The sequence below is a fragment of the Dipodomys spectabilis genome, unplaced genomic scaffold (assembly GCF_019054845.1).
Source record: "Dipodomys spectabilis isolate Male_0828 unplaced genomic scaffold, ASM1905484v1 ptg000422l, whole genome shotgun sequence".
Classification (NCBI taxonomy): Eukaryota; Metazoa; Chordata; class Mammalia; order Rodentia; family Heteromyidae; genus Dipodomys; species Dipodomys spectabilis.
In genome coordinates, this window is record NW_024871099.1 from 4,117,055 (window position 1) to 4,142,390 (window position 25,336).

At 46.2% G+C, this 25,336-nt stretch overlaps 1 protein-coding gene across 1 annotated transcript in view; it reads left to right on the forward strand.

The window, feature by feature from the left end:
* Garre1 (granule associated Rac and RHOG effector 1) overlaps positions 1-25,336 on the forward strand; it is a 62,790-nt gene that overhangs the window by 34,759 nt on the left and 2,695 nt on the right. Inside the window, exons 3-13 of the mRNA XM_042668159.1 lie at positions 2,603-2,812; positions 4,576-4,716; positions 4,940-5,035; positions 5,139-5,300; positions 8,089-8,247; positions 11,925-12,022; positions 16,900-17,025; positions 20,373-21,406; positions 22,295-22,460; positions 24,089-24,226; positions 24,852-24,930. Of these exons, the coding sequence (XP_042524093.1) occupies positions 2,603-2,812; positions 4,576-4,716; positions 4,940-5,035; positions 5,139-5,300; positions 8,089-8,247; positions 11,925-12,022; positions 16,900-17,025; positions 20,373-21,406; positions 22,295-22,460; positions 24,089-24,226; positions 24,852-24,930 (2,409 nt within the window). The remainder of the gene's footprint in view (positions 1-2,602; positions 2,813-4,575; positions 4,717-4,939; positions 5,036-5,138; positions 5,301-8,088; positions 8,248-11,924; positions 12,023-16,899; positions 17,026-20,372; positions 21,407-22,294; positions 22,461-24,088; positions 24,227-24,851; positions 24,931-25,336) is intronic.

Genomic DNA, 25,336 nt, shown 5'->3' on the forward strand with positions numbered 1-25,336 from the left:
TTTGTAATGTCTCCTTGTTAGGGGGTAATATTAGAAAACGTTTTCTAATGTTATCCTTGTGAGCTTAGGGCCTTATTCCTTCTCTTCTGGCACCATCCTCAGGCTTTGTGCTTTGTTCATATTAGGTATTACATTAGGTGATATATTTGTTGCAAGAACGAGTGATTCTTTTTTATTGGTCAGAAGTGTGAGAATATGACCCCAGAGCAAATGTGTACCCGCCAACCTCACTGTCCCTCCCTTCCTCCCCTTTTCCCACAGCCTGCCATATCTCTCGGGGAGGGGGAAAGGGAGGGGGGAAAAGAGCTGTATCCCTGAGGAACCAACTCCTCTCCTCCCCTCCACCAAGCCAGTGAAAGTTGGGGTTCAGTTGTGTGCCTGGTCTGTGCTATCTGCATTTAGCTGCGTCTGATTGTTCATGTACAGGTAGTAGGGCATACTGGCTAGAGGCATAGGCCCTTGGATAATTTCATACCTTTCTGTGTGCCTTACTCTCTGTAAAATGATGATAACCCCTTAGAGTTGTTCCCTGGACATGTGAAATCTTGAGCATAAACCAGGCATAACCAATTAAAGCTGGCTGCCATTATATTGCACTCTGAATAGATGCTGTCATTTATGTCTCAAGATTCCTAGGTCTGCTGCCTCTGTGTCCCTCACCTTGCCCAAAGAACCCAGATTGTTGATGGGGAAGAGCTCTGGGGGAGGTGAGAGTGGAAACCCAGAATGTTTCTGTGGGTGTTCAGCCTGTGATGATAGATGTTCATTGTTCTTTTCCTGTCTCTTTTTTTGGGGATAAAGGGAAGTGAGACATGGGTCATGGGGCTTGAACTCTGGGCCACAGCGCTATCCCTGATCTCTTCAAAGCTAGTGCTCTACCACTTGAGCTACAGCACCACTTCTGGTTTTCAGGTGGTTAATTGGAGATAAGAGACTCACGGACTTACTTGCCCAAGCTGGCTTTGAACCACGACCTTCAGATCTCAGCCTCCTGAGTAGCTAGGATTACAGGAATAACCCACCGGAGCCTAGTTTATCATAGGTAGTATTTTAGTGTGTCTGTATGGATATACTATAATTATATGTTTACATTGTATATTAATATGGTACTTGTAATCCTAGTACTCAGGAGGCTGATCTCTGGAGAATCACTGTTTGTACATTTTTTTTTTTTTTTTGCCAGTCCTGGGGCTTGAACTTAGGGCCTGGGCACTGTCTTTGAGCTTTTTTTTGCTCAAGGCTAGCACTATACCACTTGAACCACAGAACCACATCCAGCCATTTCCGTTTATATGGTACTGAGGACTCAAACCCAGGATCACCATTTGAAGCCAGTATGATCAGAAAAGTCCCAGAGACTCCATTTCCAAAATAACCAGCAAGGAAGTGGATCTGTGGCCCAAGAATACTAGCCTTGAGCAGAAAAGCTCCTGAGTTCAAGCCCTAGGACCAGCCCAAAAACAACAACAAAATAACCAGCAAAAAAGCTTGAGGCATCCATGGCTAAAGTGGTAAAATACTAGCTGAGTTTAAGTCCTAGTACTGGCAAAAAAGAAGAAAAAAATAAAACATACCAAAGAATTTCCTTCTTGGACTTTTAGCCAACCAACTACTCATCTGTATCAGATTAGTAGGCTTTTATTATACAGATGAATGGAGTTATCTACTATGTTTTGTTGACTCACAGAAGACTGGTTTGTCAGCTTTGGTTTGTAGGACCAGAAATATGACATAACAGCTATGTTAATAACTATTTTAACACTAAAATAACCAGCGTCTTTGGATTCCATTTTCAATGGAATGTTGCCTACAAGTCAAACCAACCTTTGCAGATTTTTCGTCATATGCCTTTTACTTTGCCTGTTGAACACCATGTGGATTATGGATTTTTCTGGTTCAGCATAAGCTCAAGGACAACCCAGGGTTGGTGTGAGTCAAAGTCCAGATGAAGATGAGGGCTGTGGAGAGCAGAAATGTGTGTGTGAGGTGGGAAGTTGGGAAACTCATATTCCTGAGAGTTTGCTGTTGGTTTGAAATTTTTTACTTCAAGGCACCAGGCATCTAGGCCCAAACAAGAATGAAAGATCCTGCTAATGTCTGACTTCACCATTCTGAGATTGTTGATAGGTCAGAATTTGTAGCTAGAGAAGCAGGAAAGTGTATGAGACTCATATCCAATGAACCACCAACAAAGCCGGAAGTGAAGGTGTATGTGGCTCAAGTGGTAGAGCACCAGCCTTGGCAAAAACGAAACAAAACAAAAAAAGCTAAGGGGGCTGGGAAGGTGGCTCAGTGGTAGAGTGCTTGCCTTGCATGCATGAGGCCCTGGGTTCTATTCCTCAGCACCACATAAGCAGAGAAAGCTGAAAGTGGTGCTGTGGTTCAAGTGATAGAGTGCTTGCCTTGAGCAAAAGAAGCTCAGGGACAGTGCCCAGGCCGAGTTCAGGCCCCACAGCCAACCAAAAAAACAAAACAAAACTAAAGGACAGTGTCCAAAAAAGGGAGGGAGGGAGGGAGGTAAAAGAAAGAAGAGAAAAAAATTTTTTTTGTGCAAACCCATTAGCAATCTGCAACCTGAAATCCTCCTCTCTTGTTCTTGCAGGTGCTGGGACGATGTTTCTTGACAGTGGTGCAAGTTCATTTCCAGTTTTTAACTCATGCATTGCAGAAGGTCCAGCCTGTAGCTCACTCTTGTTTTGCTGAGGTGGTTGTGCCAGAGAAAAAGAACAGTAGCAGTGATAGCAACTTGTCTGGCATGGGCCACACTCCCGAACTGGAGGAAGCTGTGCGATCCTGGCGGGGGGCTGCTGAGGTAACTGGGCTTTGAGAGATTGGGACCAGATGCATTTTTTTCATTCTGGGAACTAGGCCCATCAAATCTAAAATCCCTAAAACAAAGGCAAGGCTCAAAATGGAATCATACCAGCTTGGGCCCCATCTCAGGGTCCACTTCAGTGGTTGAGTGCTAGCCTTATGCTGAAGAGCTCAGGGACAGTGCCAGGCCCAGAGTTCAAGCCCCAGAACAAAAAACAAAAACAAATCAAATGAGAGGCTAAAGGGGGCCTTTGCTTCTTGGTTTTCAAAGAGCCATTTTCCTTAGAAACCTAAATGTGAGCCAAGTGCCAGTGATTCACACCTGTAATTCCAGCTACTCAGGAGGCTAAAATATGAAGATTATAGTTTGAAGCTAGGCAAGCAGACAAATCCCTGAGGTTTTGTTTTGTTTTGTTTTGTGTTTTGCCAATCCTGGGGCTTGAACTCTGGGTCTGGGCACTGTCTCTGAGCATTTTGCTCAAGGATAGCGCTCAACCACTTGAACCACAGCACCACTTCCAGCTTTTCCTGTTGGTTAATTGGAGATGAGAGCCTCAAGGCCTTTCCTGCCCTGGCTGGCTTCGAACTGCTATACTCAAATCTCAACCACCTGAGTAGCTAGGATTACAGGTATGATCCACTGGCACCCGTCTTCCCTGAGGTTTTTATCTCCAGTTAAAACACCCAAAAGTGGGAAGTAGAGTTTTGACTCAAATGGTAGAGTACCATCCTTGAGGGGAAAAAGCTAAAGGAGAGTGCTCAGGCCCCAAATTCAAGCCTTAGTACCAGCCAAAAGATAAAAAAGAAAGAAAACTTAAGTGTGAAACTCCTTCAGGCGACAGTGTTTCAGTAAATGCCTGCTTTGTGCCAGGCCTATGCCAAACACCAAGATGCCAACCTGTGCCACAGCTTGCTGGGAGAAAGCTTAGAAAAACGGTTCTCAGAGTGTGGTGGAGATGTACAGATCCCAAAGAAAAGGCCCTATTTGTGCATGGGTGTAGTACAAGAAAGCCTCTCTGAAAAGAAGGATCAGGAAAAGGCTGACACCTGAGTTAGGAAAGATAGGGTGTAGCTGGCCAGGGACCAAGGGGAGAGAAGTGCTCAACCAGCCAGGCAGCTAGGTAGGTAGGCCAACTGGACAGTTTGGTAGACATTGAGGTGGCAGCCCCCCCCCCCCCATCCCCATATCCACATTAGCATGAAAGCTCAGTGAACATAGACAATTGTATGGAGATTTGTTGTTGTTGTTGTTGTTAGTTGTGGGGCTTGAACTCGGGGCCTGAGTACCGTTCTTTTACTTAAGGTTAGTGTTCTACTACTCTGAGCCACAGCTCCACTTCTGGTTTGAGTGATTAATTGGAGATAAAAGGGAACTTTTCAGCCCAGGCTGACTTTGAACTGTAATCCTCAGATCTCAGCCTTGAGTAGCTAGGATTACAGGTGAGAGTCACCAGTGCCCTGCTTTGATTTGTTTTTTGTTTTGTTCTTAATATCAGTGCTGCCTTTGAGCTCTTTTTGCTCAAGGCTGGCACTCTACCACTTGAGTCATCGCTCTACATCCAGCTTTTTGGTGGTTCAGAGATGAGTCTCACAAAACTCTTACTTAAGCTGTCCTTGAACCATGAACCATGATCCTTAGCCTCAGCCTCCTGACTAGCTAGTATTATAGATAGGTATGAACCACTGGCTGTTGTTACTCTCTTAATTTTGCTGGTACCTGTAGCATTCTTCTTTACCTATTAGCCACTGTTTATGTCACAGGCGACATCTAGACTGAGAGAAAGAGGCTGTGATGGCCGCCTGGCAGGAATTGAAGTCCAGCAGCTCTTTTGTTCCCAGAGTGCAGCTATTCCGGAACACCAGCTGAAGGAACTGAACATAAAAATCGACAGCGCTTTGCAGGTAAAGTCTTTTTAAACCTAGCATATAGATAGAAAGTGATATAACAGAAGGAGAGAATTCAAGTTGTGGTATTGGGCCAGTTGGAAAAACTAATAAAGTAGTTACTTATTGGCCTCAAGTCTTTCAATAACTGTAGAAAAATTTAATTCCCGTTTTGGTTGGACTTTATCTTATGCTAACCAGCTGTGTCTAATCTTGATTCTTGAAAATACTTGCTTTGCAGGCATATAAAATAGCTCTGGAAAGTTTAGGCCACTGTGAATACGCAATGAAAGCTGGCTTCCACCTGAACCCAAAGGCAATTGAGGCAAGTTTGCAGGTATGTTTTTCTGTCAGGTAGTGCTGGGAGCTGTGGGAGGTGATTGGCCAGGCATGTGTGGGCCAACCGTGGCTCACCTCCTCCTCTCTTACCCCTTCTTCAGGGCTGCTGCAGCGAGGTGGAAGCCCAACAGACAGGCCGGAGACAGACTCCCCCTCAGCCAATGCAGTGTGAGCTTCCCACTGTCCCCGTGCAGATAGGACCACACTTCCTGAAGGGCGTCTCCTTTAACGAGTCAGCGGCCGACAATCTGAAACTGAAGACGGTAGTTTTCCATGCACTTCCAGTAATGGGCATAAACTTGGAGTTCTCAAGGGGAATCTAAGGGCTTGTGAAGAGTGTAGGATTAAAAACAGGAGGTCAGGTCAGGCCGGGCACTGGTGGCTCACACCTGTAATCCTACTCGGGAGTCTGAGATCTGAGGATCGCAGTTCAAAGCCAGCCCAAGCAGGAAAAGTCCAGGAGACTCTTATCTCCAATAAACCACTCAGAAAACTGGAAGTGGCACTGTGGCTCAAGTGGTAGAGCGGTAGCCGTGAGCTGAAGAGCTCAGAGACAGCGCGCAGGCCCATAGTTCAAGCCCCACAACCTACAAAAAAAAAAAACAACAACAACAAAAACAGGAGGTCTTGTCTTGGCCAGGTACCAATGGCTCATGCCTATAATCCTAGCAACTCAGGAGGCCAAGATCTGAGGTTTGCAGTTCAAAACCAGCCCAAGCAGGAAAATCCCTGCATCTCTTATCTCCAGTTAACCACCAGAAACCGACTGAGCTATGGCTCAGTGGTAGAGTGCTAACCTTTAGCACAAAAGTTCAGGAGCCATGCCCAGGCTCTGAATTCAAACCCCAATATTCTCTGTTTGTTGTTCTCTCTCTCTCTCTCTCACTCTCTCTCACTCTCTCTCACATATACACACACACACACACACACACACACACACACACACAAGATGTTAAAGAAGGAACCTGTGATCCTTCTCAATATAGTGATATCTAAAGATGACATACCAGCAACTTGTTTTTGTGGTGTTAGGGTTTGAACCCAGGACCTCACACATGGGAGACAAGTGTTCTACCACTGAGCCACAATCCTAGCACTGTGGTGACATTCTTTCAATGAAATATTTGCTGAGAAAATCTTTTTTTTTTTTTTTTTTTTTTTTGGGTCCGGTCGTGGGGCCTGGACTCTGGGCCTGGGCGCTGTCCCTCAGCTCTTCAGCTCAAGGCTAGCGCTCTACCACTTGAGCCACAGCACCACTTCCGGCTTTTTTCTTTTCTTTTTGCTTATGTGGTGCTGAGGAATCGAACCCAGGGCCTCAGGCATGCAAGGCAAGCGCTCTACCACTGAGCCACCTTCCCAGCCCTGCTGAGAAAATCTTATTCAAACATTTAACCTAAAGGATTTTAAAGTACACTGTGAATACGGTATATGAATGTTTTTGCTGGACTTTGAGAATTGAGAGGAGAGGAAATCTTACATTAATACATACTAATAGCTTTTTGTGCAGCATGGAGCTAGCCATCATGCCATGTACTGTGTCATTTCATGTTGCCCTATCAGGTGTAACTACACCCCATCCCCCATTTAGCAGATAGGGAACAGAAGCCTAAGGAAGTTGTAGAACTGGAGACTGAGCTCATGAAGGCTTATTTCCAGAGTCTGTGTACCTGACCACATACTTGATCATCCAAAATAAGAGTTGATGGGTTTTTGTTTTTGTTTTGTTTTGGTGCTGGTCCTGGGGCATGAACTCAGTGCTGAGCATTATGCCTGAGTTTTTTTTTTTTTTTTTTTTGAGGGGGGTCCTGTCGTGGAGCCTGAACTCTGGCCCTGAGCGCTGTCCCTCAGCTCTTCAGCTCAAGGCTAGCGCTCTACCACTTGAGCCACAGCGCCACTTCTGGCTTTTTTCTTTTTGCTTAAGTGGGGCTGAGGAATCGAATCCAGGTCCTCAAGCATGCAAGGCAAGCGCTCTACCACTGAGCCACCTTCCCAGCCCCATGCCTGAGCTTTTGACTCAAGGCTAGCACTCTACTACTTGAGCCACAACTCTACTTCCAGCTTTTTTTGGTGTTTGATTGTAAATAAGTCTCATAGACTTTCCTGCCCAGTTTGGCTTTTAACCATGATCCTCAGATCTCAGCCTCCTGAACAGATAGGATTACAGACATGAACCACCAGCACCTAGCTTAACAGTTGAGGATTTGACTAGTTTTTTGGTGGGGTTTTTTGTTTGTTTGATTTTTGTTTTGTTTGGTCAGTCATGGGGCTTGAACTCTGGGCCTGGGCACTATCCCTCAGCTCTTCAGCTCAAGGGTGGCACTCTGGAGCCACAGTGCCACTTCTGGTTTTCTGAGTGGTTTATTGGAGACAAGAATCTTTTTTTTTTTTTTTTGTCAGTCGTGGGGCTTGAACTCTGGGCCCAGGCCCTGTCCCTCAGCTCTTCAGCTCAAGGCGAGCGCTCTACCACTTGAGCTACAGCGCCACTTCCGGTTTTCTGGTGGTTTATTGGAGATAGGAGTCTCACAGTCTTTCCTGCCCAGGCTGGCTTTGAACCGCGATCCTCAGATCTCAGCCTCCCGAGTAGCTAGGAGGCGTGAGCCACCAGCACCTGGCTAGTATTTTATTTTTATTGGATGATTTTGATTATTTAGAAAGATTCAGAATTTCCAGATTTCTTGGCCAGTCTGCTCAAGAGATAATAAATAACGCTGTTAATGCTATTATAGAAATCATGATGGCACACGCCTATAATTCTAGCACATAGGAGGCTAAAGCAGAAGGATCATGAGTTCCAGGCCAACTTGGGCTATATAGTGTTGACACTATCTATAAAAAAAATATTTTAAGTCATATTTATGTACTAAAGCTTGTTATCCATATTTAGCCATTTTCTCTGGGGTTGACTGATGGTAATTAAGGAATTCAAATGTCATTATTTGCATATGCTTAAAATGTTTTTCTCTCTCAGATGATGATATCATGAATTTCTACAGCTTTTAGAATCCTGTGTGTCTTTATCTTGAGATGAATGCTTTTCTCATTCATCTGCAGCACACAATGTTACAGCTGATCAAGGAAGCAGGCTGCTACAATGGAATCACAGCCAGAGAAGATTTTCCTGTCACAGAAGTACTGAACCAGGTGTGCCCATCCACATGGCGGGGTGCCTGCAAGACGGCTGTGCAGCTGCTGTTTGGCCAGGCAGGACTGGTGAGTGAGTAGGATGGGCAAGGGAGAGAACAGAGACATCTCAAGCATGAGCCAATGTGGTGCTGCATATGCGTGATAAGACCAAATGATTTTCTGAGTTCTTCATTGCTAAAGAATGTAGACTAGGGCCAGGCGCCGGAGGCTCACGCCTGTAACCCTAACTACTCAGGAGGCTGAGATCTGAGAATCACGGTTCAAAGCCAGCCTGGGCAGGAAAGACTCTTATCTCCAATAAACCACTAGAAAACTGGGAGTGGCGCTGTGGCTCAAGCCGTAGATCACTCGCCTTGAGCGACTTCAGCACAGGGACAGTGCCCATGCCCAGAGTTCAAGTCCCAGGACTGACCAAAAAAAAAAAAATGTAAACCAGATTTTTTTTAAAGTAAAGAATAGCTGGGCACTGGTGGCTCCTAACTGAAATCCTAGCTACTCAAGAGACTGACATCTGAAGATGAGATCTTTTAACTTGCCTGACTCCTGAACTACAGTGGATGTCTTTCAGCTGCCCAGATTTGGCAAATACTTCCTGTCTCAGGCATTAGCCCTTGGTCCTCCTCTTAACCGGAAGTTTGGCTCTGATGGTCACATGGCTTTGTCCTCTCATCCATCTTGTGTCAGCTATTTCAGGAGATCTCCCCTAGCTTTGCTGCTGTAAGCAACATTCCCCCTCCAATCACTGTACCCCAGCTCTCTGCCTATCTCCTTCCTAGTAATAAAATGACAGCATCATCTCAAGCACAGTGCTATGGTCTTCTCATCTTTCATTTTTTAGTTTGTTTTTGTTTTTGCTTTCTTTTTTTGGGGGGGGGTCCGGTCGTGGGGCCTGAACTCTGGGTCTAGGTGCTGTTCCTCAGCTCTTCAGCTCAAGGCTAGCGCTCTACCACTTGAGCCACAGTGCCACTTCCAGCTTTTTTTCTTTTTGCTTATGTGGTGCTGAGGAATTGATCCCAGGGCCTCAGGCATGCAAGGCAAGCGCTCTACCACTGAGCCACCTTCCCAGCCCTGTTTTTGCTTTCTTTTTTGTGGTACCTGGGGCTTGGACGCTGTCCCTCAGCTCTTCAGCTCAAGGCAAGCGCTCTACCGCTTGAGCCACAGCACCACTTTCAATTTTCTAGTGGTTCATTGGAGATAAGAGTCTCACGGACTCTCCTGCCTGGGCTGGCTTTGAACAGTGATCCTCAGATCTCAGCCTCCTGAGTAGCTAGGATTACAGGCGTGAGTCACCAGCGCCCGGCTTGGTCTTCTCATCTTTTAGACAAAAAGGAAAGCCTTTTACTCAAGCCAGGTGGGTCAGGAGATCAGCATCTGGAATTACTATTTAGGGTTTTCTGTATCACCACCGGCCCATATAACCCTGTGCACTTGATTCCACAATTAGATTGGGGAGGGAAAAAAAAGACTCCTTAGTTTCTGCTTTATACTTTGTTATTTTTTTGTTTTTGCTTTTGGTACCAGTACTGGGGCTTGAACTCAGGGCCTGTCACTCTCACTTACCTATTTGACTCAGAGTTGCCACTCTACCACACCTCCATTTCTAATTGTTTGATGGTTAGTTGGAGATAAGTGTCTCTCCAGCCGGGCGTCAGTGGCTCTTGCTGATAATCCTAGCCACTCAGGAAGGTGGTCCACAGAGATGAGCTGTTTTCCTCAGCATAGAACTCCGAAGAGAAGCCGGGCACTGGTGGCTCACGCCTGTAATCCTAGCTACTCAGGAGGCTGAGATCTGAGGATCGCGGTTCAAAGCCAGCCCGGGCAGGAGAGACCGTGAGACTCCTATCTCCAATAAACCACCAGAAAACCGGAAGTGGCGCTGTAGCTCAAGTGATAGAGCGCTCGCCTTGAGCTGAAGAACTGAGGGACAGCGCCCAGGCCCAGAGTTCAAGCCCCACGACTGACAAAAAAAAAAAGAACTCCAAAGAGAAGGGGCTGGGAAGTTGGCTTAGTGGTAGAGCGCTTGCCTTGCATGCCTGAGGCCCTGGATTCTATTCCTCAGCACCACATAAGCAAAAAGAAAAAAGCTGGAGATGGCGCTGTGGCTCAAGTGGTAGAGCGCTAGCCTTGAGCTGAAGAGCTGAGGGACAGCGCCCAGGCCCAGAGTTCAGGCCCCATGACAGGACCCAAAAAAAAAGAAAACTCCGAAGAGAAGTAATAAATTAAAAGTTCCCTGATGACCAATGAAAGTTCCACTACTGCCAGGCACTGGTGACTGATGCCTGTCATCCTAGCTACTTAGGAGACTGAGATCTGAGGATTGGGGTTTGAAACCAACTTGGGCAGGAAAGTCTATGAGGCTCTTATCTCCAATTAACCATCAGGAAACCAATAGTAGAGCTGTGGCGCAAAGTGATAGAACACTAGCCTTGAGCTCAGGGACAGTGCCCAGGCCCTCAGTTTAAGCTCCATGCCAGACAAAAAAATAATAATAATCAGATTGATTTATAATCTTCAAGACTGGGAGAACCATGGTAGTATATTTTCAAAAAAAAAAAAAGTACAAATAAGTCAGGACACGTAGGCTTAAGAAACATGGTTAAGTTTTTTTTAAAAGGTCCCTTCCTATTCAGAGCCCAGAAACTTCCTAGTCCCTTATCCCCTGATTGCAGGACATCTTTGTATATGTCTGACAAAGGACCTTTAGATTTGGATTCTGGGGGCAGGAAGAGAGAGGAAACACCTGTCTGGTCCAACAAAGACTGTTCTTGGACAGGAAGTATTTCCGAGGGAGCAGCTGCAGGAGCTGTTTACAGCATTGGAAATGGACACCATTAGAGATGGAATTTGAGATGATGATAAACAGCTCTGCACAGCTTGACCCCTCCTGAAATATAGATTGTTTTTAAAGTCTTTTATCATTGTTTTCTTGAAATAATTTTGTGGTAGTAATTGTTGTTGTTTGGGTTTGAGTCTTTTTTGTTGATGTTTAGAGGTAGCCCCATAGCCAGGGTTGCATTGAAATTTGGGATTCTCCTGCCTCAGCCTTCAGAGTGCTGGGATTAGAGGCATGTGCCACCACTTCCAGCTTGAAATTCTTTTAGTTATTAGAAAATACAGGCATCACTTTGTAAGACTCCTTAGATAGGTGGTTACTAAAAAACTCACATCCAAGAAGCTAGGGGTATGGTACAGGGGTAAATCACTGCCTAGTGAGCTCAAGGCCCTGAGTTGAAATGTATTACTGTGCAAACAGATCTTTCCTCCAGATAAGAAGAGATCATTGAAGAATGATTACTTTATCTTGAAGTTGTTCTGAATAGGTCAAGATTAAATCATCTTATTTGAACCCAGGACCTGGGCACTATCCCTGAGTTTTTGTGCTCAAGGCTAACATTCTACCACTTGAGCCACAGCTCCACTTCTGGCTTTTTGGTGGTTCATTAGAGATAAGAGTCACATGAATTTTCCTGCCTGAGCTGGCTTTGAACCACAATCCTCAGCTGTCAGCTTCCTGAGTAGCTAGGATTACAGGTGGGAGCCACCAGAGTTCAGCTTCTTCAGTCATGTGTTTTACATAGCTGTTATCTTCCTGGTCTCAGAGTAGATGCCCTGCCACGGAATGGTTCTTAGGAATACTCAGCATTGAGTACTCAACTCTTGCTTTGGTTACCATTGTAATCCATTGAATTACCCCCCCCCCACCCCCCAAACCTGATGATTGTTTCTGTTTCTTTCTTTCTTAGGTTGTAGTTGACACAGCACAGATTGAAAATAAAGAAGCCTACGCCCCCCAGATCAGTTTAGAAGGCTCCAGAATTGTGGTTCAAGTCCCATCCACATGGTAACTTGACTCTTAACATTAACAGAAGCCTTATTTCTGTGAAAGTTTACACATCTTTGAAATGACTGTTATGTTTTCAGAAACTCACATGCTAGCTGACACAGTAGGCCTTAACTCCGTTTTTTATATGTATGATCATTGTTTTATAATGACATATCTTGCTTGTTGCTCTATGATAAATAAGCCAAGGTTTCTGAAACAAAAGAACCTCTTTGACTATGGTGTAAGTAACATGTTGATACTCATGATGAGCAGTGTTATCTTCCCTTTGTCACTCAGCCTCCAGGTTTTTTTTTTTAGTCCGGTCGTGGGGCCTGAACTCTGGGCCTGGGCGCTGTCCCTCAGCTCTTCAGCTCAAGGCTAGTGCTCTACCACTTGAGCCACAGCGCCACCTCCGGCTTTTTTCTTTTTGCTTATATGGTGCTGAGGAATTGAACCCAGGGCCTCATGCATGCAAGGCAAGCGCTCTACCATTGAGCCACCTTCCCAGCCCTCCAGGGGTTTTTTTTTTTTTGCTTGTTTGTTTGTTTTTTGTCAGTCAGGTCATGGGGCTTGAACTCTGGGCCTGGGCGCTGCCCCTCAGGCTCAACTCTTCAGCTCAAGGCGAGCATTCTACCACTTGAGCTACAGTGCCACTTCCAGTTTTCTAGTTGTTTATTGGAGAAAGGAGTCTCACAGTCTTTCCTGCCTAGGCTGGGTTTGAACCGCAATCCTCAGATCTCAGCCTCCTGAGTAGCTAGGATTACAGGTGTGAGCCACCAGCGCCCGGCTAAAAGATCTTAGTTATTTTTTAGTTATTTATTTTTTGGTAGGTCGTAGAGCTTGAACTCTGAGCCTGGGCGCTGTCTCTCGGCTCTTCAGCTCACAGCGAGTGCTCTACCCCTTGAGCCACAGCGCCACCAGCCTCCAGTTTTTAAACTTAGTAGACCTTTTCTCAGTTACCTATTACTTCTCTAAAGCTTTGTTCTTGACCTTGATCTTGTGTGAGACCTTAATCTTGAGCTTCTGTCTTGACCCAGTATCATTGCAAATCTGGGGACAAACAGCCCTTTTTACCTATTTAATTATATTTGTAATACTTCAAAGAGATAAAAGATTATTTTTAATTTGTAGTTTATAAGAAAAAAAAATAGCTCCTACAAATGAGTTAAGAAACAGGGCAAGGGGCTGGGAAGGTGGCTCAGTGGTAGAGCGCTTGCCTTGCATGCCTGAGGCCCTAGGTTCAATTCCTCAGCACCATATAAGCAAAAAGAAAAAAGTCGGAAGTGGTGCTGTGGCTCAAGTGGTAGAGCACTAGCCTTGAGCTGAAGCGCTGAGGGACAGCGCCCAGGCCCAGAGTTCAGGCCCCACGCCCGGACCCAAAAAAAAAAAAAAAGAAAGAAACAGGGCAAGGAGCCAGCTGCAGGTGGCTCATGTCTATAATCCTAGTACTCAGAAGGCTGAAATCTGAGGACTGAAGCTCAGCCAGCCTGGGAAGAAAAGTCTGTGAGACTCTTACCTTGAAATAACCACCAAAAAAAATCAGAAGGTGAGCTATGGCCCAAGTGGTAAAGCACCAGCATTGAGCAGAAAAGGCTAAGAGACAGTAGTGGAACAAAAGAAACGATATGATGCCATTTTGCCCACAGTGGTAATTGTTTCAGAGTAACAGTACTGAATATTATAATAATAGGAATTTAGGCTAAACTTCAGAATCAGGCAAGGTATATGTTGAGTAGAGAGTAAGTCTCACAGGCTTATTGGAGGGCAGTGGGAATATCAAAGCCTAAAATAAGGGTGCGACCTCAGCACTTCCACATCTGGCCACTTGTCCTTGTAGGGGGCATATAGATTCCATTATGAGGATCTGAATCAATCTTAGTAATAGCCAGTGTCTTTGAGTATATCCTATTAATCTTAAAATGGTAATCTGAGTGAATACTTAACCATAAAAAATAATTATATCGGGCTGGGAAGGTGGCTCAGTGATAGAGTGCTTGCCGTGCATGCATGAGGCCCTGGGTTCAATTCCTCAGCACCACATACACAGAAAAAGCCGGGAGTGGTGCTGTGGCTCAAGTGGTAGAGCACTAGCCTTGAGCTGAAGAGCTGAGGGACAGCGCCCCAGAGTTCAGGCCCACAACTGACCAAAAAGAAAAAAAAATTATATCACTTAAGTAGGAAGAAATAGAGATAGTAAGGACACAAAGGTACTATTGGTGCCTGTGTGGATCATAGTAGTAGTTAGGTAATGCTTACAAGTTGTCTTCTTTTATCATCATCATTTTCTGTTGCGTTTTTTTTTCAGAGCTGGGGACCAAACCAGCTAAGCTCTCACTAATATTTTTAACTCAAAGTTGGTAGTCTGCCACTTGAGCCAATTCCATTTCCAACTTTTATTGGTACTTAATTGAAGATAAGAGTCTCATGTCGTTCTTGCCTGATCCTCAGATCTTAGTCTTGATCCTCAGATCTTAGTCTACTGAGTATCTGGGCTTACAGGTTTAAGCCACCAATGCTTAGCTCTCTATTTTTTAAATATGAGAGCATGTGACAGATTCAAGGCACTGAAAATGCCTGAAACCAGCCGAGCACTTGTGGCTCATGCCTGTAATCCTAATTCAGAAAGCTGAGAATTGATAATTGAGGTTTAAAGCTAGCCAGGGCAGGAATGTCCATGATTTTGTTGTTGTTGTTGCTGGTGGTGGTGGTAGTGGTCATAGGGCTTGAACCTGGGTTTGGTGCTATCCCTCGGCTCTTCAGCTCAAGGCTAGCATTTTACCACTTGAGCCACAGTATCACTTCTAGGAATGTCCATGAGACTCATCTCCAATTAAGCACCAGAAAACCAGAAATGGAGTTGTGACTCAATTGATAGAGCACTAGTAGTGTTGAGCGAAAGAGTTCAGGGACAGTGTCCTGGCCTTGAATTCAAGCCCCAGGACCAGCAAAGAAAAAAGAAAAAAAAAAAGTGTGTGTGTGTGTGTGTGTGTGTGTGTGTGTGTGTGTGTGTGTGTCAGATAAGAGCAAAATGTTTTTTTGGGGTTTTTTTTTTGGTCGGTTGTGGGGCTTGAACTCTTGGCCTGGGCGCTGTCTCTCAGCTCTTCAGCTCAAGGTGAGTGCTCTACCACTTGAGCTTATGCATGACTTCCAAGCAAAATGTTTTAACACTTAAGTTTCCTTCTAAAAACCCTCCCTGAGGGGCTGGGAAGGTGGCTCAGTGGTAGAGTGCTTGCCTTGCATGCATGAGGCCCTGGGTTCGATAAGCAAAAAGAAAAAAGCCAGAAGTGGCGCTGTGGCTCAAGTGGTAGAGCGCTAGCCTTGAGCTGAAGAGCTGAGGGACAGCGCCCAGGCCCAGAGTTCAGGCCCCATGACTGGCAAAAAAAAAAAAAAAACCCTCCCTGAGGTGTGGCTGACTTTGTAAGTCATGGAACCTCTAGGGGAAAAAAATTTGACTTTATTTCTTTACAGAGGCTCCCTCTGCTGGCTGTGTTTGGTAACTAGGCAAATTATTTAGGCTTTTCCCTTTGAAATTAAAGACTGAATGTCTTGTCAGCAGTGCTTGAGTCTTTTAAGTGTCTCAGATTCCATATTTCTTTTGAATTTCGAAGCATTTTGCATGGGTACATTCTGAGTGCATAATCTCCGAGGTGGAATCCGAATCTTAACACAAAAGTCCCTAGGTATCAAATATACCCCTTACATGGGTAGCCTAAATGTAAATTTTTATAAAGCATTTTCAATACACCTAAGTTTGTACTATAACTTGTTCCACTAAGTTAAGATATGGAATTTTCTACAGATTTTGTTACATTGCTGCTCAGAAATATTTGCAGTTCAAGTCAAGTCTGTACAAAAAGCAAGACCCTGTCTGAAAGAAATAGCTAAAAGCCAATCAAGAGGCTGAGATACGTGGATTGTGGTTCAAAACCAGCTCAGGCAGGAAAGCCCATGAGACTCTTATCTCCTAATTCACCACCAAAAACTTGAAAGTGGAGCTGTGGCTCAAGTGCTAGAGCCACCAGCCTTGAGCAAAAATGTTAAATAAGGCACAGTATCCAAGCCCATGCGTTCAAGCCTCAGTACTGGCACCAGAAAAAAAAAGATGAGTTAGTCACCAAGGAGATTCCAAGATATTTAAGAGCTCTGTGTCAGAAACTGGAGTCTGATACCAACTACTCAAGGATCCGAAGCAAACTTGCTTTTAGCACTTAGTTAGCATTGCAGGAACTCTGTCAGGGACAAGAATTAGACAAGTATACCCAGATGGCACCACACAGCCGTTCTGTTTTTACTAACACACAAGATAATTAGCACTTCATTAGACAACAATGACAGATTAGCTGATCTTGTCCAAGGGTAGCCTACTCTAAGTATTAGATAGACTAAGTAATCACATTCTCTAGGTGAGGTGTATTTTAAATGTTTACAATAGTCTAGTCTTATGAAGGATCTATTTGGATTTGGGATCTCATTGTGATTTGAAGTACATCTGTTTGTTTGTCAGTCGTGGGGCTTGAACTCTGGGCTTGGGTACTGTCCCTGCACTCTTGAGCTCAAAGAAAGTGCTCTAACGCTTGAGCCATAGTGCCACTTCTGGTTTTCTAGTGGTTTATTGGAGATAAGAGTCTCATGGAGTTTCCTACCTGGACTGGCTTTGAACCATGATTCTCAGATCTCAGCCCCTTGAGTAGCTAGTATTACAGGCATGAGCCTCCTGTGCCTGGCAAAAATGTATCTCTTACATTGAAAAATAGAAGACATTCTTTTTTGTTTCCTCTGCCTTTTGCAGAGCAGTGAGTTGCAAAGTTTGCATTTGCTCAAACTTGAAGTCTTTTCCATGAAGCTTGCTCAGAATACTTTTGCAACCAAACTCATGCAGCCTGGCTTGTGCCTAGGTGCCTGAAGGAAGACCCTGCTACCATGTCCCTGCTGCAGAGAAGCCTTGATCCCGAGAAGACCCTGGGCCTGGTGGATGTGCTCTACACAGCTGTACTGGACCTAAACCGCTGGAGGGCAGGCAGGTGGGTGCCCTGACCAGTTTTGGAAATTTTGCTATCTCATTTGCATTGTAAACAAACTGAATTGAGACCAAATTTTGTTTATGTGTATTCATGTTACTGATAGTAGTATGTGAGCAAGTAGTCATGCAAAAGGACTTTGCAGTAATATTCTGTTCTTTTTTTTTTTAATTTTTGGTGCCAGTCTTGGGGTTTGAACTGAGGGCCTGGTCACTGTCCCTGAGCTTTTGTACTCAAAGCTAGCATTTTACCGCTTGAGCCACACCTCTACTTCTAGATTTCTTGGAGGTTAATTAGGGATATGAATTTCACAGAATTTCCTGCCCAGGCTAGCTTTGAACTGCGTTCCTCAGATCTCAGCCTCCTGAGTTGCTAGGATTATAGGCATAAGCCACTGAGCCTGGCTGAAACTCCTTTTTACAACTACTTAAGAAAGAAGGGAAGGGCTGGGAATATGTGGCTTAGTGGTAGAGTGCTTGCCTAGCAAGCATGAAACCCTGGGATGATTCCTCAGTATCACATAAACAGAAAAAGCTGGAAGTGACACTGTGGTTCAAGTGGTAGAATGCTAACCTTGAGCAAAAAAAAGGAAAGTAAGAAAGAAGGAAGGAAAGAGTAAGCCAGGTGATGGTGGCTCACACCTGTAATCCTAGCTACTCAGGAGGCTAAGATCTGAGGATCACGGTTCAAAGCCAGCTCAGGCAGCAAAGTCTGAGAGACTCTTATCTCCAATTAACCACTAGAAAACCGGAAGTGGCACTGTGGCTCAAGAGGTAGAGTGTTAGCCTTGAGCTGAAGAGCTCAGAGACAGCACCCAGGCCCAGAGTTCAAGCCCCACAACAGACCAAAAAAATAGAGAAGAGAGACAGACAGACAAGCCCAGGTGTCTCCTATATGCTCAGGAAGCTGAGATCTGAGGATTGTGGTTTGAAGCTATTCTGGGCAGGAAAGTCAAATTAACCCTCAGAAAACTGAACTGAAAGTGATGCTGTGGCTCAAAGTGATAGAGTACTAGCCTTGAGCAAAACAGCCCAGGCACAGTGCCCAAGCTCTGAATTGAAGCCTCACAACTGACCCCCCCCAAAAAAAAAAAAAAAGACAACCCCAAGCAGAAAAAGCTTGGAAATGAAATTGTGGCTCAAGCAGTGGAGTGCCAGCCTTAAATGAGAACAAGAGGCCCTGAGTTCAAGCCCCCCAGTATTGGCACACCCAATAAAAAGGTGGTAGAGGCTCTTAACCAGACTTTATTCTCTTAATGAAGTAAGAGCTGAGAAGTGTTAAAATTTATTCACGGGGCTGGGAAGGTAGCTCAGCGGTAGAGTGCATGCCTTGCAAGCATGAGGCCCTGGGTTCGATTCCTCAGCACCACATAAACAGAAAAAACCGGAAGTGGCGCTGTGGCTCCAGTGGTAGAGCGCTAGCCTTGAGCTGAAGAGCTGAGGGACAGCATCCAGACCCAGAGTTCAGGCCCCATGACCTGCAAAAAACAAACAAAATAAATAAATAAATAAAATTTATTCACATCCTTCATGAAATGAATTTATATCTGAAAGTAGCTGCTAGGGATGTGGCACAATGGTACAGCATTTGCCCAGCATGCATAGGGCCTTGTATACCATCCTGTCTCTGCTTCTCTCTCTCCCTCACTCCAGTGAAAGCAGCTGACAGTGCAGCTGTAAGATTACTTCTTGGTGAATTGCTAATTTTAGAACTAGTAGAAACCTTAAACACCTTGCCATGATACTTCTTCTCCCTCTTAACGCCACAGGGTCTCTGCACAGTAATAGAATGTCTCCAGGGTCACACTGTTATCACCTCCAGTTTCAACTCCTGCCTGTGTCCTTTCTACGTTTCAGTCCAGGGAAAATTTTTTCAGAAAACTTCACACAATGGCAATCATTGAACAGTCGTGGTGCCAAGTCCCCAAAGTGTGGTGTGAACTTGTCCATTTGTTCTCTGCTGGGTCTACGGCTTCTCCATCCCCACCTTCCAGCACAGACCTGACTCTGCCAATGACTTCCACATCTGGCCTGCTTTTCAGTCCTCTGCTGGGTTGATACCTAGGCCAGATGGTGCCATTTTCCCAGCTCTGGGTTAAGCTGCCAGAGATTGTGTACACTAGCACCCCACACTCCTTGCTGTTCTTTATGCATGTACCCCTCCCTCTCTCCCTTTTTCTCTTCCTCCCTCCCTTCTTCCCTCCCTGTCTCCTCTGTGTATGTGTCTGTCTTCCTGTCTTTTTTTTTCTTTTGTTTAATGGTATTGGGATTTGAACTAGAGCCTCACACTTACTAGCAGGCACTCTACTACTTGAGCCATGCCTCCAGCTTTCCCCTTTTTGGCAATGCTCCAGGATCAAACCGAGGGACTCAAAAATACTAAGCAGTCCGAGTCTTCCTTGTTTAAGAGATCCATTTCAGCCAGGCACCAATGGCTCACACCTGTAATTCTAGCTACTCAGGAGGCTGAGATCTGAGGATAGCCGTTTAAAGCCAGCCTGGGCAGGAAAGTCAGTGAGGCTCTTATCTCCAATTAACCCCCAGAAAACCGGAAGTGGCGCTGTGGCTCAAGTGGTAGAGCACTAACCTTGAGCTGAAGGACTGAGGGAAAAAAGAGAGAGAAAGATTCATTTCAAGCTGGGTGCTGGGGCTCATGCCTGTAATCCCTGCTACTTAGGAAGCTGAGATCTTAGGATCATGGTTCAAAGCCAGCCCAGGCAGGAAAGACTCTTATCTCCAGTTAGCCACCAGAAAAAAAAAAAGTATTGCTATGGCTCAAGTGGTAGAGCACTGGCCTTGAGCTGAAGAGCTCAAGGACTGCACCCAGGCCCAGAGTTTAGTCCCACGACGACGACTGACCAAAAAAAAAAAGATCCATTTCATTCTCCAGTTAGGGCGTGTGTGTGTGTGTGTGTGTGTGTGTGTGTGTGTGTGTGTGTGTGTGTGTGTGTGTGTGTGTGTGTGTGTGTGTGTGTGTGTGTGTGTGTGTGTGTGTGTGTGTGTGTGTGTGTAGGGCGTGTGTGTGTGTGTGTGTGTGTGTGTTTCAGTTCTGAAATTTGAGGTGTGTGTGTGTGTTTCAGTTCTGAAATTTGAGCTACCGCTCTACTTCCAGCTCTTTTTGGTAGTTAATTGACTATAACAGTCACAGACTCAAGCCCCATGGTAGTTAATTGACTATAACAGTCACAGACTCAAGCCCCATGACTGACAAAAAAAACAAGAGTCTCAGACTCGTGACTTTGAACCATGATCCTTAGATGTCAGTCTTTTGAGTAGCTAGGATTATAAGTGTGACCCATCAGTGCCCAGCTCCCCTTAGTAAGGTCTTTTTTGTTTTTCCTATTTAAATAGGGAACAAGCTTTACCCTGCATACAGATCCAACTCCAAAGGGAGGTATGTGACTTTGGGAATCCGGCTGATCTGCCTTCTGGAAACGGCACCAAATCTTCAGGCGGTCTGCAGAAGACATTCTCCAAACTAACCTCCCGGTTCACCAAGAAAGCTTCCTGTTCCGGGTCAAGCAGCAGCACAAATTATTCCATCCCAAGCACCCCTTCCAAAAACATCTTCATAGCTGGCTGTTCAGAAGAGAAGGCAAAAATGCCTGGCAACATAGACACACGGTTACAGAGCATTCTGAACATCGGCAGTTTCCCTAGGACCCCAGACCCTTCCCAGTCAGCTCAGAATTCCAGTAATCCAATGGCCAATGGTTTTCTTCTGGAGAGGCGGGAGAACTTGCTGCCCGGGGAAGATGGCAAGGACGAGAAGGGCATGAACTTACCAACCGATCAGGAGATGCAAGAGGTGATTGATTTCCTCTCTGGCTTTAACATGGGCCAGTCACATCAGGGTTCCCCATTGGTGACCAGGCGTAATTCTGCTGCCACATCCTTGGTGACTGAGCAGAAGGCCGGAGTTTCGCAGCCACAGCAGCCATCACTGCCAGTGCCCCCTCCTCCACGCCCCCCCCAGGCTGGGGCCCACACACCTCTGACATCCCAACCGAGTCTGGCCCCTCAGCAGCAGTCTCCAAAGCAACAACCACCCCAGGTGCAATACTACCAACACCTGCTCCAACCCATTGGACCACAGCAGCCCCCACCCCAGCCTCGGGCACCTGGGAAATGGGTCCATGGCTCCTCCCAGCAGCCGACACAGCCAGTGGGAGCAGGTCTTTCTCCTCTGGGCCAGTGGCCGGGCATATCTGATCTCAGTTCTGACTTGTACAGCCTGGGTCTCGTGAGCAGCTATATGGACAATGTGATGTCAGAGGTTCTGGGACAGAAGCCACAAGGACCTAGAAACAACACCTGGCCAAACAGGGACCAAAGTGATGGAGTCTTTGGAATGCTGGGAGAGATTCTGCCTTTTGACCCTGCAGGTACATGAGGCCTCCCCACTTCTCACTCCATTTCAACACATGATGTCATCACTGAGGATTTCTTAGGGCATGTCAGCCACAGCCTTACTTAAAGTGAATATAACTTAAAGTGAAATAACTTAATCCTCCTCCTTTGAAGACTGTTTCAGCCTATCTTGAGGCTTAAATAGGGCTGATTTAACAAGCATGGGAAGGACTAGTGAGAAGAGACTGAGGTCAACTAGCTTTATGTTATTTGTGTGTATTTGTATCAGCTCAAAGCTGGTACTTGAACCACACTTGAACCACAGCTCTCCTTCTAGCATCTTTTTTCTGGTTAATTGGAGATAAGACTCTCACTCTTGGGGCTGGGAAGGTGGCTCAGTGGCAGAGCGCTTGCCTTGCATGCTCGAGGCCCTGGGTTCGATTCCTCAGCACCACATAAGCAAAAAGAAAAAAGCCAGAAGTGGCGCTGTGGCTCAAGTGGTAGAGCGCTAGCCTTGAGCTGAAGAGCTGAGGGACAGCGCCCAGGCCCAGAGTTCAGGCCCCATGACTAGACCCAAAAAATAAAAAATAAAAAATGACTCTCACTCTTACCTATCTGGGCTGGCTTTGAACTGTGATCCTCAGATCTAAGCCTCCTGAATAGCTAGGATAATAGGCATAAGTTGATGGTAACTCTTCTTGACAGTTCATGCTCGAAACATCCTCAAGCTTGAAACTGCAGTGCAAAAAAAACCCATTTCCTCTTGCAGGGTATTAGCTGTAGCCAGCAACTAGCTCTGGGGCATGTGGCTGCCAGTTGCTTAGCACATTTCATTGTGTATGTGACCAGCCTATCCTCAGCGAGAAAGAAACCAAGAGGCTGCTTTGTCTCCCACCTTTGTTTGTTCTTTTGTCTCAACACAGTGGGTTCAGACCCAGAGTTTGCACGCTACGTGGCAGGAGTGAGCCAGGCAATGCAGCAGAAGCGTCATTCCCAACATGGTCGCCGACCAGGCCACACCCGAGGCAACTGGCCACCCATGGAGGATGCCCACCGGACCTGGCCTCTTCCAGAGTTCTTCACAGAAGCGTGAGTACAAAGCCCAACAGGGGAGCCAAGTTCAGGGTCTGGATGTCTCATGTGAAGTCTGTGGAAGGGGAAACACATGGATGTTTGTGCACTATGGTTGGCAGTTCAGTTCTAATCCCCCACTCCAGCAAGTAACATGGTTAACCCTTCAGAAGCTCAGGAAGGACACCAGGTTGTGTGATCAGTCTCTGTGGATATACCACATTTGAACTCTGGGCCTGGGGTGCCGTCCCTCAGCTCTTCAGCTCAAGGCAAGCGCTCTACCACTTGAGCCACAGCGCTACTTCTGGTTTTGTAGTGGTTCATTGGAGATAAGTGTCTCCTGGACTTTCTCTCCCTGGCTGGGTTGTTTGGTTTTTTTTGGGGGGGGGGGCGGTCCGGTCATGGGGCCTGAACTCTGGGCCTGGGCGCTGTCCCTCAGCTCTTCAGCTCAAGGCTAGCGCTCTACCACTTGAGCCACAGCCCCACTTCCAGTTTTTTTCTTTTTGCTTATGTGGTGCTGAGGAATCAAACCCAGGGCCTCAGGCATGCAAGGCAAGCACTCTACCACTGAGCCACCTTCCCAGCCCTTGGCTGGGTTTTTTGTTGTTGGTTTTTTGCCACTCCTGGGGCTTGAACTCAGGGCCTGGGCACTGTCCCTGAGCTTCTTTTGCTCAAGGCTAGCATTCTACCATTTGAGTCACAGTGCCACTTCTAGCTTTTTCTGTTTATGAGAAGTCAAACTCAAGTGCATGCTAGGCAAGCACTCTACCACTAAGCTACATTCTTAGCAGCCCTCCCCCTCCCCCAGCTGGTTTTGAACTACAGTCTTCAGATCTTAGCCTCCTGAGTAGCAAAGATTACAGGCATGAGCCTCTAGCACCTGCCTTTCACATCTTATTTTAATGTTTGTGTTTAATGTCTTTTGTACTGAAGCCCAGATGCTGGTGGCTCAGTCTGTTACTCTAGCTGCTCAGGAGGCTGAGATCTGAGGATCATAGTTTGAAGCCAGCTGGACAGGAAAGTCTATGAGACTCTTTATCTCCAATTAACCAGCAAAAAGCTACAAGTGGAGCTGTGGCTCAGGTGGTAGAGCACCAGTCTTGAGCAAGAAAGCTAAAGGGAAGAGTTCAGGCCCTGAGCTCAAGCCCCAGTGCTAGCACTAAATAATAATAATAATAACATTAAAGTTTATATACAAGCCAAAGGGTTCTTTTTGTGTGTTTTTTTTTTTTGGTTTGTTTTTTGGTTTTTTTGGGTCCGGTCATAGGGCCTGAACTCTGGGTCTGGGCACTGTCCCTCAGCTCTTCAGCTCAAGGCTAGCGCTCTACCACTTGAGCCACAGCGCCACTTCTGGCTTTTTGCTTATATGGTGCTGAGGAATCGAACCCAGGGCCTCATGCACACAAGGCAAGCACTCTACCACTGGGCCACCTTCCCAGCCCCATAAGCCAAAGGGTTCAAAGGACAACAAAAGGTGTTACTTTTGAAATGAGAGAAGGGAAAAATCCTCAGGTTCTGGAAGGTAGAAACAGGAGCCCACTGTTGAGTTTATGAGATTGATGGAGAGAGGGCAGACTTGGGGCTGTGGGGTCAGTGTCTCGCTGGCTGGCAGGAGCCCAGGACCAACTTCTCTCATGGACTTTCAGAGATGGCCTGCACAGTGGCTGGTCAGGTGCTCAAGGAGACTCAGCCAGTTCCAGTGACGAGACATCGTCAGCCAACGGGGACAGCCTGTTCTCCATGTTTTCAGGGCCTGACCTTGTGGCTGCAGTCAAGCAGAGAAGGTAAGAAGAGATTTTCAAGCCACAAGGAGGAAGGGGAGCATGAGAATGTGACCCAGCTTCCTGGGAAAGCCAGGCGCCCAGCAGCTTATAAAGAGTATCTTCAGGAGGAATTGTCCACAAGCCAAGCTGGCTGGTCCTCTCAGGGACCACCACACAGACTTGTAGCCCAGGTGATGACATTGGGGTTGGGTTTTTGATGAAAGAACAGTTTCGTGATGACCAGAAACACAAGTGTAATAGGCAAAGGAGGAATGGTCTAGGCCTTGCAGGATGCAGCCTTTCTGCCAAGGACCAGGGCCAGGGCAGCCACGTTGTCATTGATGAGGTTTCCCAGCAGGTTTTGTAGTTCCTGGCAAAGGTCTCACCTCCTCTGACCCTCCTGGTAATACAGCATGTTTAGATGTAAAGAGTCATGAAAATGACTAGAATTAGAGGTGAGTTTGGTGAGAAAGAAGTGGGGAGTTGGGTGCTGGTGGCTCACGCCTGCAACCCTAGCTACTCAGGAGGCCACCACACCTATACCTCAGGGCCTGGAGACCCCAGAGCCAAGTGACTAGATTGTTCCCTAGAGCTTAGCTGGACAGGAAACCAGGCCATCACCACTCTGAGCTCTTGATTCTTTCAGGAAACATAGTAGTGGAGAGCAGGACACCAGCACGCTGCCCTCGCCACCTCTCCTTCCCACCGTGGAGGACATGAACCAGGTACTGTGAGCACGGGCAGGGGTTCTGAAGCTTTAGTCTCAAGAGGGCCTGATGCCGGACGCCAAGGCTCACACCTGTCATCCTAACTACTCTCGAGACTGAGATCTGAGAATAGCAGTTTCATGCTCACATCAGTAGGCAAATCCTAGAGACTCTTAGCTCCAACCACCAAAAAGCCAGAAGTGGAGGTGTGACTCAAATGGTAGAGCAGTTGCCTTGAGTGCAAAGGCTAAAGAACAGTGTTCAAACTCCAGTATTCCCCCAAAACACACACACACAGCTCTGCTTTGAGTTCAAACCCCAGTATCTCCCCAGAGCACACACACACATCTGCATTCCTAGCAAGTAGCTTCCATATTGGACAGTGACACTGCTTTCATTGTAAGCCATTCCCTTGGACAAGGCT